At 37.6% G+C, this 16,677-nt stretch overlaps 1 protein-coding gene across 1 annotated transcript in view; it reads left to right on the top strand.

Moving 5' to 3' along the window:
* The window catches only part of TMEM245 (transmembrane protein 245), a gene marked incomplete at its 5' end in the record, with an annotated part of 60,370 nt that extends 45,016 nt beyond the window's left edge, over positions 1–15,354 (top strand). Inside the window, 4 exons of the mRNA XM_004677960.2 lie at positions 1,496–1,596; positions 2,898–3,072; positions 5,112–5,306; positions 11,240–15,354. Coding sequence (XP_004678017.2) covers positions 1,496–1,596; positions 2,898–3,072; positions 5,112–5,306; positions 11,240–11,285 — 517 coding nt within the window. The remainder of the gene's footprint in view (positions 1–1,495; positions 1,597–2,897; positions 3,073–5,111; positions 5,307–11,239) is intronic.
* Positions 15,355–16,677: the final 1,323 nt, after the last annotated feature.

Raw genomic sequence — 16,677 nt, forward strand, 5'->3', positions numbered from 1 at the left:
TCTCTAGATTTGCCCCTTGGAATAGCTTTTCCTTTCCCATGGTTAATCTATTCTGGGACATCTCAAATCTCTTGTCCTAAGTTCTCTATCAAATTTTGTCTCCTGTTCTAGCTTCCTCCAGGGTATGTTCATCATCTTATTTTCTTACCATTGCGTAAACTAAATGTATCCCTTTGCCTCTACCTCTCACGTTCTGGACTCTTCCTATCCCTGAGACACTGCCATTCTTCATCCCACAGACTTGAAATCTGAAGCTTTGTCATTTTCTGTCTTTCCTTCATCTCTTCTATTTAGTTGATATTCAGATCTCTTTTTATTTGTGGACAGTCTCTCTCCCTTAGGGTCTTTTTGGTACCACTTGAATCTGGCTCCTTACTGTCAGAAGCCACAAGGCACTGTTAGGGCATTCTCTAGTGAAACTCTTGGTCAATATGACAAAGAAGGTCTTATACTTTGAGGAATCACTCTTGTCACCAAATCCATGTATCAGAACCCTGCTCAATGACTGAATCTCTAGGTTCCAGAGCTTAACTTGGCTCTTGTAATACTCTTCTTGGGTGCTTTGGAACAGCTCAGTTGTTGTTCCCTTTGTGTGTACAGTGTGACCTTTGCTGCCACAGTCTCTGATTTTTCAATTAGGACAGTTTTGACTTCTCTCATAATACATGAGCATGCCGTTTCCACACCCCAGGACCCTGGTTTGTAATTTTGTGATACCTTAGGGTAACTTAAGCTTTGCTGCCATTGTGTTTTCTCTGAGCAGTTCCTTATTTTGTCCCGTACACAGTGCCATGTTACTCTCCTTTCTAAAATGCAAGGATGGAACTACTGAGATTGTGTATTTCTGTGTGCAGCATCCCTATTAATTATCAAAAATATGTGTCTATTTTTACATCTCTTTTTAGTGTCTTCTTTAATTTTACTTTGGAATTAACAAATTTTTTTCCTCATAAATTCTTTCCCAGTGACCTGCATTCTTTGACAGCACTTGTAAGCAGTACTTTGTAGGCTTGGTTGCATAGGTGGAACTATGTGGGATGATACAGGAGACAACAGATAGATGAAGTTCAAATTACATTATCCTCTACTTGCTCTTCCCAAAGGGGAGGATGGCAACAGCTTGTATTAGAGTTTAACAATATCATTAGAAGTACACTCACCCTTAATTCTCTTTCTGTTTATTTTGGCAGTGAAAGATCTGCTTCAGAAGTGAAAAGTTGAATTATTTCAGTGAATTGGGCATATTAAGATGTTCTATTTGAGTATACCTTTTTCATTAGAGGAATACTTAAAAACTCATTTAGTGAACATATTTCAGAATTCCTAGAATAAGGTAGTTATATTGCTTTGAAATAAAATGAAAACAGACTGTTGGGGGGAAATGAAGGCATTCACAGGTTTAGAATGACAAAGCCAGAAGTCTAGAAATGTTTGTTTTTCTCAGTCATAATATGGTACTGTTCATCAACTTTCCTTTTATCTTTGGCCATTCTAGAGGGGTGTTTGATGCTTCCCTCAAAATGGCTGGCTTCTATGGATTGTATACCTGGCTGACTCATACTATATTTGGCATCAATATTGTCTTCATACCATCAGGTAACGGTTGTCATAACTTCCACTGCTTTCTTTCTAAGGAAAGCTAAGCCATTTTGCTATATACATTGGGAAATATCACCTTCAATGATAAAACACTAAATTTTGTGGTTTGAGAGTTACTCTGTTTTGATTAGGTGCAGAAATACTATTTGCAGTGTTCATTTATTGCTATATCTCCGGTAGCTAGAATGATAGTGAGCATCAAACTCTGCACATGTATTTGTTTAATGAAAGGATTGGCTTACGCTCAGCATACACCAGGCACATAATGGCACACAGTCAATGTTTGAACTGAACTGATTAGCAGGGAACAGTGAGTTGGTCATGTTGTTTTGTCCCAGGAAAGATACTCTTCTGGGGGTGAGGGCACATAAGCTGTCACCATACCTTCTAAGATCCATTCTGATAATACACTCGTTCTATAAGTATGAGGGTGATTTAGTGATCAGTTTTTACTTTTTCCATTGGTATTATCATTGCTCCTTTCCTTTTACTTTTTCTTCGTTTCTGTAGCCATCTGTCTTTCTGGATATATGTGCTTTCCACATTTACCTCTTCCATCATTTTTTCCCCAATTACTTGTGCTCCCTTCCTTCTTTGCATTCCCAAGTTCATAAATGACCTTTTCCATTTAATGTCCTTTAAGCTGCTCTGTGACATGCAGGCCAGGCCTGAGGGCTCATGGAAATTGGTTACTTTTTAACCACTCTGTGAGGTAGACAGAGTAGGTAGTATCCTTGTTGTGTAGATGAAAAACCAAAGTTTTGCAAGGTCGCATACCTGATAATGAAAAGTTGGACTAGAATTGGAGTCCCTGTTGTTTGCCTCGTTCTGGAGAGCAGCCAGGTTTTCTTTAAAGTGCTCAAAATACTGCTCTGGGAGTGGGTAGCTTCAAGTAAAGTTTTTTAGCTGCCAGACTTTTTAAAAAGTTACATTTCATTTTTATTAGAAGCAAGATGAAGACTATACATTCATATCTGAGGCTTAGAAACCAATTTGTGATCTGGCTTTGGAACTCAGTACACATTTTGATCAGTTCTACATTATAAGAGTGGGTAATAATTTACCCATGATTCAGAATAACAATTATAGCACACTGAAATGTTACTTAAGAACAGTTTCACGAGGTAAATACACAGTTTTGTAATGTCAAGTTTTAAGACATAGAACCTACTTTAATTAGCTGTTTGAATTTGTATTTGTTTAATTTGGGTGGAAATTTTTCAGTAGGAGAAGCCTGTTGGCTTAGGTGCTTCTGTTTTGTTAATTGTGCTGACGTTGTCTTTGTATCTTTTTAAAAGCTTTAGCAGCAATCCTTGGAGCAGTGCCATTTCTGGGGACATACTGGGCAGCCGTACCTGCAGTGCTAGACCTGTGGCTTACACAGGGTTTAGGGTGCAAAGCCATCTTACTCTTGATTTTCCATCTCTTACCAACATACTTTGTAGATACTGCCATCTATTCTGATATATCAGGGTAAGTATTGCATAAAACTTCTGAAGTTGTTGGGGAATCGTTTTCAAAAATTCCTAAGGCCTTTTTATTTTTCATGTTTTTTTTTTTTTTTTCCTTTTCGGGATGGGAGAAAAAGACAAGTGGTGGCAATTTTCAGTGAAGTAGTCTTGTGATTTCACTGATAATAATTTCATTTGGAGTGTATGCTGTTTCGTTTCATATATATTACTTGCAATCCAAATTTAAATTGTGAGTAGTCTGTTTTAGTGACATTTAACCTAGAAAGGAAATATTACTAGACATATGTGAATTATGTTAATCATGGTAAAGAGCAGTGGTTATTTTTTAGAACTTCTTTATTTTTAGAGCCAAAGAGATTGTATATCTAAGAATTTCTATGTAAAAACAAACCTCATTAAGTTAATATCTGACAAGTAGCACTCTCTAAGATACTATGTATGGCTTTATATTGAATACTGGTTAAATTAAAGCCTGAAGCCAAATTTTGGCCATGTGATAAAAAATATCTATTTTGGTAGATTTTTTAAAATATCTTTTTAAAATTGAGTTAAGCAAATCAGTCTTAGTCATATGTCCTTATTCACATAACTTACTAGAAGCTAAGATATAACTAAATGTTGAACTTTAATAAGCTACTTAAGTTTATGATTGGCTGACTGAAACTGTCCTGGTAGTGAACATATTCCTCTTTCAGTAGTACATCACTGCAATATTGGTAGACAAGGGTTAAGTTTATAGAAAGAGTACTTCCCTTCAGCTGATTTGAAAATATGGGGTTGATTTGCATGTCACTTTGTTTCTCTCTAGTAAGTTAAAGTAGATAATGATGGAAAACTACTAAGTTTCTGAGCACAAAAAGAAATAAACAACTCTCTAAAGAAGCCAACGGGGAATTTTAATGCCTAACACTTGAGAGAAAGTTAAAGATCAAAGGAAAACATTATAACTTCTTAACAGTTGAAATTTAAGTAGTGACAGTAATGATATGATTTATAGTTACGTGCTTTCATTTCATTAAACTATAAATTTTATTAAGGTGGCTGGCTAGAATTCAAGATTTATATATGGTTTTATCTTAATATCTAATTTAACGTAAAATTAAATATTTTAGCACAGATTGTTGTATTTTTTAATAAATCAAGTTTTAATTTAAAGGCTCTCATACTTTTAAAAAGTGTTTAAACTTTGTTAGTTTTTAAAAAATGCTTTGTTTACAGAAAAAGTTATAGAGTGCATGGAATCATGCTCTGCATCCTTCTTTAGCTTGATAAAGACAAATTTTAATTATGTATTGGTTTTCTGGAGACCGGCTAACCTAAGTGTTACTTATTGAATTATAATGTAATACAGAACATTTTTCTAGGATATTTAGTTATTTGCTCTCACTGAACTGTTCTATTCAGTTGTGTTTAAGGAGTCGGAGCCAACATGCCTTATTTCAATGGCCATTTATTACCATTATTCAGTATGCTATAATCTTCCTTGTTTCAATTATGTAAAAGATATTGTGATAAGCTATATCACAATAAAAACCTTTGGATTTGTGATCAGTGTTTTCCTCATGAGGCCTTTTTTCACTACCTTTGACAAAAATCTATATTTTAGGAGATTATCGTGAGTGTAATCTATGAACAACAGGGATGCTGTTGTTTTATTATTGTTGTTGTATTATTATGGAAAGCATAATTGAATTTACATTGTGCAATCTAAGTTGTGCCCACTGAATAACCCTTACAGAAGTAAACCTAACAAATGATTTAATGTAGCCAGTCCTAAGCCAACATTAACACACTTTAGATAGCCACATAATAGGTACAAGATTTGACTTTATTCCTTCAGCTTTTGGACATAGCTATGGAAAGGTAAATGCCACATGTGTCGTGCATCTCTATACTATTACTGTCAGCATTCAGTTATCTTATTGAGACAATCTAAAGAAATCGTTAGCAAATAAACATTGTGTTGAAGAACGTGTTTCAGATTTACTCCAAGCTTTATTTGTCAGTAGTAGTGTGCTAATCTGTGTCTTCTTATTCTAGAGGTGGCCATCCTTACCTGACCGGCTTGGCAGTGGCTGGTGGGGCATATTACCTCGGCCTGGAGGGAGCAATCATTGGGCCCATACTTCTCTGCATACTTGTAGTTGCTTCCAATATCTATCGTGCCATGCTTGTGAGTCCCACAAACTCAATGCCCACGCCCAGCCAGACACCATGGCCTGCTCATACTCAGCGGTAAGTCGAAGTAGAATGATCATGTACTATGCTGAACTACCCTGTTCATGTATTTTGGCCTGAGTAGTCTGTTGGGACATAGGTATTTCAGTGCCCATGTTCTGCTAAAGATTTTAGGAGACACTGAGTAAGTAGAACTCATTGGCAAAGTTTGGGGTTTCATATAACAGGAACTAAATAGAGTCAGAATTGCTAGTGTTATGAAAAATCAGAAATGTAGACTATTGGGATATGATGTAAAAGAGTAAAAGAAACTCAAGAAATAGGACAATGAAATGCAATGCATGAAGCCCCTGAATTGGGTATGGGATGAAATAATTGAAGAAATTTGATTGTGGACCATATATTAAATAACATTGTTAAATTTCTTAGGTATGATAGTGATATATCAATACCTAGGTTATTGATATATACTGTTCCATCAGACCATTTCTGTTCAACATCCTGTGATGATGATTCACCTGTGACAGATGACTCCCCGTTTCTGAGATTCACCCATTCTGTTACATACAGCTATTGCTAACTCTTTCTTATTGCTGCCTCGTATTTCAGTGTACATACCACTATGTATTTTTTCACTGCAGTGTGGACAAACAGTTGGTTGGTTTGTGGTTCATGATTGTTATAAATCAAATTTCTGTGAACTTTCTGTCTTTTGGCAGACACGGGTACTTATTTCACTTGTATAGAACATCTGGAGGTATATTGTTTGATTTGAGTGTTAACACTATTTATTGTTTTTCCCACATCTGTTTTAGGATCCTGCTTTTCAGGGCTTGCTAGGTCAGAGCAGTTGTCCATCTCTGTGCTCCTTCTGCAGTGTGTTGCTCTAACCGCATGTTTTTTTTCTCTCATATTCCTTTCCTGCTTCCTGTCCCCCACCCCCCAGATAGGTTTGTGAATGGGTTGTGAGAGGTCCGGCAGGAAAAGTGTGATCAATGCAGGTCATTTTTTTTTTTTTTAAAGATTTATTTACTTGTGCATACAGACCTGGGGTACAGGCCAGAGGCTCAGGGGCAGTGAGAGGCTTCACCAGAGACAGAGTGGGGAGCAGAACAGGCAGATCTACGAAGTACACTGCTGAGGGGAGCAGCGGGCGGGTCAGGAGAGGTCTGCCACGCCATGTGGTCTCCTTCGGGGCAGGCGGGAATTGAACTCATGCGGAAGCGGCTTTAGATTCTCAGAGCTGTGCTTTAACCCGCTGAGCCACCAGGGAGGGCCGCAGGTCATTTTTTAATGAGAAGTGTAAATGATCTTTGAACTAGTAGCAAACACAACCATTTGTTGAGATTTAAATGCCAACTTCTGTGATTAAACGTTTCATGTGCTATCTTAGTTTACTTAACCTATTCTTTGTTCTCATATGAGGATAGGAAGGATTGTTTTCCATGGTTTATAGATGAGGAACTCAAGACTTAGGTTAACTTGCCTTTCGTCACATAACTGATACACAGGTGTACTGGTGTGTTTCAATAACGATCTTTATCTTTTTCAACTATCTTTCCCCCCTCAACCTCAAGAAAACACATTGTCCATTGTTTCATACTTCAGAGATGTTGCCCTCTGCATAAAATGCCATTGTGTGTTCATTCTTATTACTTATCTCCTCATTCACAATCTGCCAAGTTCTGCCATTTTTATCTCACATCTATCCCTTACCTTTCCACCTGCAGAGCCATCACCTATGCTAAGCAGGGCCCAGCTACTGCATTTTTCCTTTGGATGACTCAGTCATCCTAATTAGTCTCTCAACCTCTCTTTATTCCACCTGTTCATTTTCCATTCTGTATCTGATATGTTCTTTTCAAAATGCAGCCTTTCTGCTCGGTACTTTTACCAAACATGGCCTCCATCGTTCGTTTTAGGAGAAAGATCAAAATCTTTGACTTGGCTAGCATGGCCCTCTGTGATCTCACCTGTGCCTGCCTCATTAACCCTGAAATATTTTCCCCCTGGCTTTCTGAACCACAGCCTGACTGGGTTTTCTCTGCGTTTTAGATACAGAGGTCCCATTTAAACTAAAGGTCCTCATACATGCTGAGGTTCTCCCTCCCCCACCTTTTCTGGATTAATTAACTCTTAATCATTCTTCAGATCACAACTCTAATGACAGTTCATTAGAGAAGCTTTTCCTATCCCAACGATTAGGTTACATTCTTCCTGCTAGTTTAATGCTTTTACAGTAGAGCCTTATACATTCCCCTTAAGGTATAATTTTTATTTATACTCTTCATTACTTGTGTCTTCCTACCTGACAATGGTTGCTATTACTGCAGAGGCCCTGTTGGTTTTAGTTTATCCACAGCAATAATGTCTTGTATTTAGATCATTCTCTATTCCTAGTTAAAGGAGTGAATGAGCTGTGAGGAGGTAGTCTCTGCAGAGGAGTGAGGCTTGACTTAGCATAGGAACCCTAAGTTAGTGCACTGTGGTAATTTAGGGGGTCTGGTTGCATGCATTAGGTAGCCATAATTTCTAATTTAAGATGCAGCAGTGGTGGCCGAAATGACCTTTACAAGACTATTTTTATATATTACCATCTACCTTCAGATGCATGGACAACAGCCACCTAAAAACGGTGAAGGAGGGGACATCTCACCATTGGTGGTGGTGCAATGTTTGATGGTGGTAGATGTCATGGACGTAGCATGGACTCCTTATTCTTTTGGTCTTGATTCAATAATCAAAACTAGTTATTTCCTTTGTTCTCTGCTAACATTGGAGCTTTTTGGGATGTGTGGGGGATGACAGATACACTTAAATAGTTTCTTGATTTTTAGATGGGGTAATCAGACTTGATTTGCTGTACTAACCTCACTCCTATCAAAAAACAGAGCAGCAGTCTCTGACTATTGAAGATCAGAAAACCTCTAAAGAGGAGGTGGGGGTCTAATTCAGGAGCACCACTGGAGTGCTGGTCTCTGTATGACCTTCTCCTTAGCCCTCTCATACCCTGACAGTACTGAAGGTGGCAGCTGGAATGTGGTCCTTTAGAAACTCAGATTTACCGTTCTGTTGAGAATAGTTACTAGTAATATTTTGCTGTTTCTTAGAGCATTATCTTAACCTGACTGAATATCTTTCATAATCTAATACCCAGAATTCAGTCAAAGGTATCTTTTCATAAAGGAAATTACTTGGTAATGAAATTAAGTTTTAACATATCCTACTTTTCCCTTTTCTTTGCAAAATGAGATATGAAGTTTCTCTAAAAGCCGTCATCCTGTGGATCTTTACATTAACCTTAGGAATTTTAATTTGGAGTGTACCCCCTGTATTCTAGTCTGGAATGATGGGGGAAAAGAGAGAAGAGAAATCTGTGAGTGCACAACTCATTCTCTATAGATTTGCCTCTTTTGTTTCTGTCACAGATATGCGAATCTGTTGATTCCTCTTTGCTCCTAGAGCTGTGACCCTGACGCTGGGATCACTTGCACAGTGTCCTCATTGGCCCGGCCTCCCCTCTGGCTTCCCTCTGATCTGGTTTTTCTGAACCATAACTATTATGTCCCTCTGCTGCTTGAAATTCAGACAGTGGCTTCCCATGGTCTTTGAAGATAAAGCTGAAGCTTAAAATTGGCTCATCAGACTTTCATGCCTCCTTTTTGTCTGTAGATTCATATCTGTGTGTTGTCTCTGCATTATTTTCTAGCCTTAATTGACTTGTTTTATGGTTTAACTGAATAATTTACTACTTTTAGAAATAATGCCAATGTATTCTTTATTCCTTTGTCTTTTCCTAATTTCTTGAGTTACAGTTTTATGAGCGAATCAGTTAGCTCTGGCCCTCTTGATGAGGCCAGAAAGAAATCATTTCTTATATTTCCAGGTTACCCAAGTTTGTTTCCCAGGAGATAATCCCAGGTTCTATTAAGATCTATGTTACTTCCGTAGGGTTTTACCCACATACCACCACCAACAACAACTTAAACAAGTAAAGAAGATAAAAAGTTGAGATGGAAAACTGTTTCTCAGCTTGCTGCACTTCATTTTCTTTCTTGAGTCCTCTGAAGGCATTCTTGGCCTGGAGGCAGAATTGAATAGTGGGTATGAATTTCAAGGTTACAGCTAAGCTTACTTGTCAACAGAAAACAGTCACCAAGCCGACCACAGCTTTAATCTTATTTCATGCTTTTGCTCCAAGGCAGAAATTTTCATTCATAATTTAGAGGAATCGAATAGTTCCAACTTGCAGGTATTTTAAAAATTTGAAAAGATGTTTAAGGATGAATTTCGAAGCCCTTTTGGGTATTGAAAAATACCTTGTAATGTTGACCAGTTTTGATTATTGGTTTTGAAAATTTCTCAGGGCTTCTCAGAAGTGAGTGCTCTCTGAAATTCATGTCATCTGAGAACAGCTTATAGCCAATTTTGCCTGTATACAGATATAGAAAAACAGGAGTAGGTGTGTGTGGGAGGGGTATCTCCATAGCTAGCTTCCCTCCTTCCTCCCCTCCCTCCCTCTATCCAGAAAGAGAGGGCATGCAGAATGGTTCTGGGAGGGGGGTATGGTTTTGCTTTCCTCACGGGACAGTTGGCAATATCTAAAGACATTTTGATTGTCACATCTCTAGTGGGTAGAGGCAGAAATGCTGCTAAAGATATCATCATGCACAAAAATGTCAGTAGTGCTGCTACTGAGAAAAACTCTGATTTTGTAGATCTATAGCTAAGTGGATATAAAGTGTAGGTGTGTGTGTATAAATCTTTGGAGAAATTTTTCTGAGTATAAAAATATTTAAGGTAAAATGTATTTAAAGGAAATAAAATTCATTCCAATTCTTTTACCTATTAACATATATTCAACAGAAGATTTGACCTTGTCACAGATAGCCCTATTCAGAGCTGCAGGCACCAGAGCCAGGAACATTACCCACCCCTCAAACTGTTCTTTGGAAGTAAAGCTGGGCAAGTTACAAGTCTGCTTCAGAGGGACAAGAGGCTCAGGGCACCCTCCAGTGACAGCCTTGAGATGATAGAACATCCTTGAATGTTTAACGTTTTAATTGTGCTAAAATATATCTCACAACCAGCAATGGCAACTTACATGGGCTAGAAGTTTATCTCTTGGGTGAAAGAATTCTGAACATAAGCAGTCTTAAGCAAGTATAATTGTCCCACAAACATCAGTGCTCAGCCTCCTTCTAGCATACTGCTCTGCCAGCCTTACTGTGAAGCCTTTTTGTCTGAGATGGTTGCTTCCGCTGAAATTCATCCATAAACTCTGACCTGGCCATTTGACTCCCAGCATAGAGGCAGAACTGACTGGGTGTTGTCATCCTAGTTCAGGAGGATAAGTCATATAGCAAAGGCAAGTTAGCTAATGCACTTCTAAGAGCGGCACCTCAGTGATGCAGCAGATACCTCCCTGGAGCCCAGATATTACTTAGCCACGTGTTTGTACATAGTTTTGTGGGAATCTGGGGAAATGGTTTATTGGACGGAGAGGGCCAAAAATCTGGCATTCTTTTTACTAAAGAATGAGAGACAACTAGCAGACTTCAAAACAATACTCATTTCAATATTAAGCAAAACATAGTGCATCTATTAGCACAGTTCATTCTGCATAAATGCTGGGACTAGAAATTTATAGTACAAAGGACTTAACCAATGTTCACAAGTAATTGTCCTTCTCTTTGTAATGAAAAGTATAGGATAGCATAAAACAGAATATCCTCTTTATAACAGAGTCACCATAATATTGAAGTATATACATGCAAGACTCAGTGATGCTTGTAGGGTAACTTGGTGTGTAACGTCAGAAAAAAAAACAGCAGAGACTATATATAAAACCTTATAAAAACCCTCAGGTTATAAAATAAAATAGTGTTTTTTTTTTTTTCTCTTTCTCTCTCTCTCTCTCTTTTTTTTTTTTGATACTTCTTCGGTTTATTTTCCAAAAAGCCAAACTAATCATTCTTTTCTTCTAATAGGACTTTCCGGGACATTTCTGAAGATCTGAAATCTTCAATAGACTGAACTTGTTCTCACCAAAATGATTTCTCTTAGGAAGTTCAGCCTTGACAGTGAGTCCAGCTCAGCTATGGCCTTTTGTCCTATCAGCTGTGCCTGGCAAGCAGAGCCCAGGGAAGAAGTAGAAGCAGCCTGGCCTCCCATACCTGAATGCCTGGACAAGAAAGGACTCGCTGTGGGCTGCTTTGCATTTTAAAGCACTACTAAGCTCACATTTGTGGTTTGCTCACTTAACTGTTGCTAAGGTGGTGTGAAAAGTTTTGGTTTATACACTGGTACCATGGCTTGACATTTTACTTTGGTTACCTATATTACTGTAATATATATTTATAGTTATTTTTAAGAGCCCTGTACAGTCTGCCGTTAAAAGTATACACCATGTAATTTTCTTTGCTTTAAGAAGTCTGTCTTAAACTTTTATGACAGTCACTTCTTAATGAAGAGGGCTTCCACTTTTGAGTGTCTAGTTGTTTGAGCTGGAAAAAGTGATTCTTCTGTCCTCCTCCTACAAGCTATGGTCTTCTCTGTAAGATAGAATGACTTTAAGTGTAAGAGTGGATGGATTATATGAAACTAGGTTGGCCTCAGTGGTGGCTGCAGGAAACACAAAGTCTGACACTCTTCCTCTCCTTGCTCCACTCCCTGTCCCCCATTACACTATTGCCAAATTTTGAATACTTGACACACCACACTGAAGTAAAATAATTATGAAGCTGCTATTTATGGTAACAATATAATGGGACTCATGTTGTGATTAACTTTTTCTTTCCAAATATTTTAAGTAAGAAATCTCAGGTGTAGTCGTACTCTAATTTTTTTCTTGTGTATTCTTATTTCATTATTTGGAATTCTGCCAGGTAGTACTTATTAGCAGTAGGTTTTTATATTTAAGTGGTATTTTTCCATTCCTTAGCACAGTGCCTTGCACAGATGACTCTAGATGAATGCTTAGTGAATTAAATTGTGACTTTTCAAATATCCCAGCTTTCAGAACAACCAGTGTACTGCTTTACATTTGACATCTGTTTGCACTGTTGTTTCACAACCGCTTTACCCCAGCTCACATAGAGCTTTATATTATTTTACTACAGTTTCACTCAGATGGGGACACTTAAATTCAGAAATGGCCTACTCAGTGTCATCAAGTTTAATAATATTGGTGTCAAATCTTTGTGACTCCATAGTTTGCAGATTCTGTATAGTAGTGTTCCTTCTAATATCTTATGCAGTGTCCCCAGGGTTGAGATAGGATAGGTGTTGCTGTCCACTTGTTAATGAATTATGATTGGTTCTACACTTAATGACAGGGTTTGGACTAGAATCCCACTTTGTGCTCTTTCCTCCATATTTAACAATCATCAGACTCTTTGCTCCAAGGGAATATGAAGGGGCAAGGGTTTTAAGTATCAAAGACAACCCTTTTGGAAAACCTTTAAAAGCAGAAATCATTTTTTTCTAAAAGGTCTTCTCACTGAGAATCACAATTAGTGATAATTAACTTAAATTGATGCTGATAATACCTAAGAAAACCACCTAGAAAAGTGGTTATTGTGAGGTCTCTGTTTCTGTAGTAGACTACTTGTAGAGCTCTTGTTTTTACCACAAATCCTTCAACAGTTAACTGATACACAACCCCAGATAATATTTGGTCTAGAAGTAACTCATCACTTCTTTAGTTATTCAGTTATTCCTTCAGTGAAACATTTACTGACAGTTTCCCAGACTGTTCAGTGTTGTAGGCTATAATTCAGAAGGAGGCTTTCTTTCACCTTAAATCTTAGCCAGATCATGTATATTGTTAAAATGAAAAATATTATATTAAAAAAGCAATCAGGTTTGTTTTTGTTAATTATATATTGGCAGGTTTATAGCTGTAATTAGCACATATTTATAACAGGCAAATAAAAACACAGTGGGTCTGTGTACCTATACAAATTATGTTCCTCTCAAATGCTTTTATCTGTATGAAGTGACATTGTAAAAAACTAGGTTTGAGCTATTGTATGACTATTGTTGGTCATAATTATTAATATGAATACCAGGAGAACTCCGAGTCCCCCCAAAATAGTTTAGAGCTGCCAAAATTAGCAGTAGGGTAACATCACTCTGACGTCTCGGGGTCAGAGGTGCCCCCAGAGTACTCCACTGCCCTGATGAGGAAACCTGAACGGGCCCAATACTCCTGAAACTGTGTAAAGACGCAGGACAGAAAGAAACATGCCCCCACCAGGTCTTCCTAGTACCTTGAGGTCCCACTTTTGTTGTGTTTAGCATTTCGGGGAAGAAATATTCATAAATTCAAGCCATGAGGGTTTTGATTAAAGCAAGTAAATGTTAAGGAAGTTATCCAGAGAGTTCAGTTTCATTATAGGAAAAAACTTCCTAGAACTTTCAAGGAGGCTGAACTACAACCTCCTTCAAAGGTCTTACAAGACCTTTATGTGAGTGTTACAGTGGAAATAGCCTCTGGCAGCACACTTCCAAGTGCTGATTGTAGCTAAGAAAGAGTTCTTTTTTGTTTTTATTTATTTTCATGTTTTGCCATAGAATATGTTTACTAACTTACTGAAGACCTGGGAAAAAAAATACTTAGTGGCTATTGCAAGCCACCAAGTAGATATTTTTTGGTTGCTTAAAAATAATCAAGAGAATTATATATCAAGATGTTCTGTCTGTCTGCCTGAGTCATAGATGTTTGTGCTAGAGAGGTCTTTGTGTAGTTAGTTTGATCCTGTCATTTTCTGGGGAAGGAAACAAATCCATAGGTTAAAATAACTTTGCTAGCACATACAGAGCCAGCTAGTGACAGAATTTAGAGTAGAATATAGTTCTTTTTTTCCTCTCAGTCTTTTTTCTACTTCTTTTCCCTTTCCCATGGTTGCATAACTTTGGGGAAATGTATTCCTTATAGTAACAGTGTCAAGATATGCTATTAAATATTATAAGAGAACAAAATTGTATGTAGAGGGAGAGGACTGCATGGTTAATTAAAACTGAAAAATGTTGAGTCCTTTATAAGACTTTAAGAGTTTTTAACTTGCCATCCTATATTTTGAATTTATATGACACAAAGACTGTTTACTAGACTTAATTGACCTTAAACTGCATCCCTAGCCTCCTTTTCTCAGAGACTCTGAGGGCCACAGGACCTGGGAGACATGACTAAGTTTACAGCCATTTTAGAAGATATCCTTCATGGAAATTCTTTTTGTTAATTCTTTTCCATGGTACCACATAAACTGTAATAAATCTCAAAGTTTAGTGAGATACTAGTAAGAAAACATTTGCTGTTCAGAGCTATACGTAAAGTATAGAGATTCTTTTCCACCTATGGTGTGTAAAATCAGTATTTGTGTTGAGTTTTGCAAGTTTTTTAAAGATAAAATAATGTGCAGATAAAGTAGTGATATATTGATACTATGTTTTAATAATGGTTTTGTATGGCACTTTATAGTTTTCAGACTGCTATCATAGGCCCTGTTAGGTGATCAGGTGTTAAGTATTACCACATGAAGCACTGGAGACTCAGAAAGTTTTTGTTTTCTCCCTTAAGTTTGTACCACAAATTAATGGAGCCAGAATTCAGTTGCAGGATTTCTGACTCCAAGTCCAGGATTCTGGATTCCATACCTGGTTTCCTATTTTTCTTCCAGCTTTTTATTTTACTATGAAAGATGTGGAAACAAATCTTAAAGTGACATCTTTTTGTTTATTATCAAATAATCCTTTTTTTTTTTATTGTGGTGACCCAGAAAATGAAAATTTTATTATGGCTATCCCAAAGAAATCCCTTCTTTGTAGTGCTGTTTGTTTAGGTGACTAGAGTGCATTTCCTTATTTGATTTTTAAACCACAAGATTGGATACATAGTTGTAATTGCTTATATAACTTTTCTTTTTTAAAATATATCATCTTTGCAGTCTCAGGCAAAGTAGAGATGTTTGAAAGTAAAAAATAATACATATTCTTTATTCTCACACAAATGCTTCTTAGCTTTAACTTGCTTTGATAACCTACTGACAACTTCTTTGTAAATGTAAAGTATTTATATTTTGAAATAAAATTACTAGTGATGAATGAATCTGGTGATAAACTAAGTTTTATTTCTATTGAAAGTTTGATCTTAATGAAATCAGACCTCACAAATACATCCATATGTCGCTTCAGCCTTGTGTCTTGCCCTTTCCTTTGGCACCACTATCCACACTGAATCTTTATGAAATATGGCAACTTACATGAGGGAAAATGAGAGGAAGCATCTTAAGAGAGTTGAAAGGGTCCAGGGCTGAAGTGGAACATTCAGTGCATAGAGGAGGTGGTCTTGTGGTAGATAAGGAAATGCCACAGTGGATGGAAAATAAGGGGGTAGAAACTGGACTAACAGAACGGCACATTTTGAATAAAGAAGCCTAGCTTGTAGCTCTCTTCAAAATCACTGAACCTGCAGCATTGATAGACAGACCTGAACCCACAAGTGGAAGTACTGTACAGTACCTCAACAGTGCTTGGGAACCAGCTCTCTAATGCCTCAAGTTGGTGGTACTCAAGCCATCAATTATGGTTAGAGGAATAATCCTGGTCAAGGTGTAAGAGTTGATTAGCCAACCTTTATTTTTTTCACTTTTTGATAATTTCTCATTGGCAGATATGCTATTCCAAACGCTATTTCTTCATGCTTCCCAGTTTATTTCTTAAGCCCAGGTATGTATGTGCTTCCCTCTGGCTTTGCTTTTGGGAAAAGGGTGTTTAAGCTAAGGGGTGTTCAGCTATTTCCCACTCTAATCACTCAGGGGCTCATGATTCTTGCCCTTAGCTTTAAATGAATTGTTGTATTACTACATACTAATGATCTTTCAAAAGCTGCTCTCTGATAGGCACTAGGGAAAAAAGTAATTTTGAAGAGTAGTTTTAAAATCATAACTGTTAAACTGGGTGAAACTTTTCCATGTGCTTTATTTAGTTTTCTTTTGAAGAGTAATTCTAAACCATAGCCTGAAAGTTACTCAGATAACCATCTTCTTGCCAAGTACCCAGCTACAACTTTAAATGTTTCATCTTTACTCCAGCTCAGTGTTTAGGAGAAGGATCAGATAAGCACTGGGGTGAAGGCTAAATGCTACCTTACAGAGAAACCCCAGAGAGACAAACCCTTAGAATACTCATCTCAGTATTAAAAGCCCTTGTCTACAGAATGATTGGGGCCGCAGTTTCAACCCCAGCGCAGCTTCCAGAAATTGGAGCTAGGACGATCTATACAAGCCGGTTAGCCTCGCTGGCGACGGTTGTCTATGTCCTGGTAATAGGCCACGTGACCGTGGAAACACTCAGGTGTCTTGTTTCACCGCACTAATGCTGCGAATCTTGGGACCCTTGGGAAGCATGGTGAAGAGACAGAACG

Source organism: Condylura cristata, unplaced genomic scaffold, assembly GCF_000260355.1.
Source record: "Condylura cristata isolate star-nosed mole 26May11 unplaced genomic scaffold, ConCri1.0 scaffold00006, whole genome shotgun sequence".
In the NCBI taxonomy this organism is placed as follows: domain Eukaryota; kingdom Metazoa; phylum Chordata; class Mammalia; order Eulipotyphla; family Talpidae; genus Condylura; species Condylura cristata.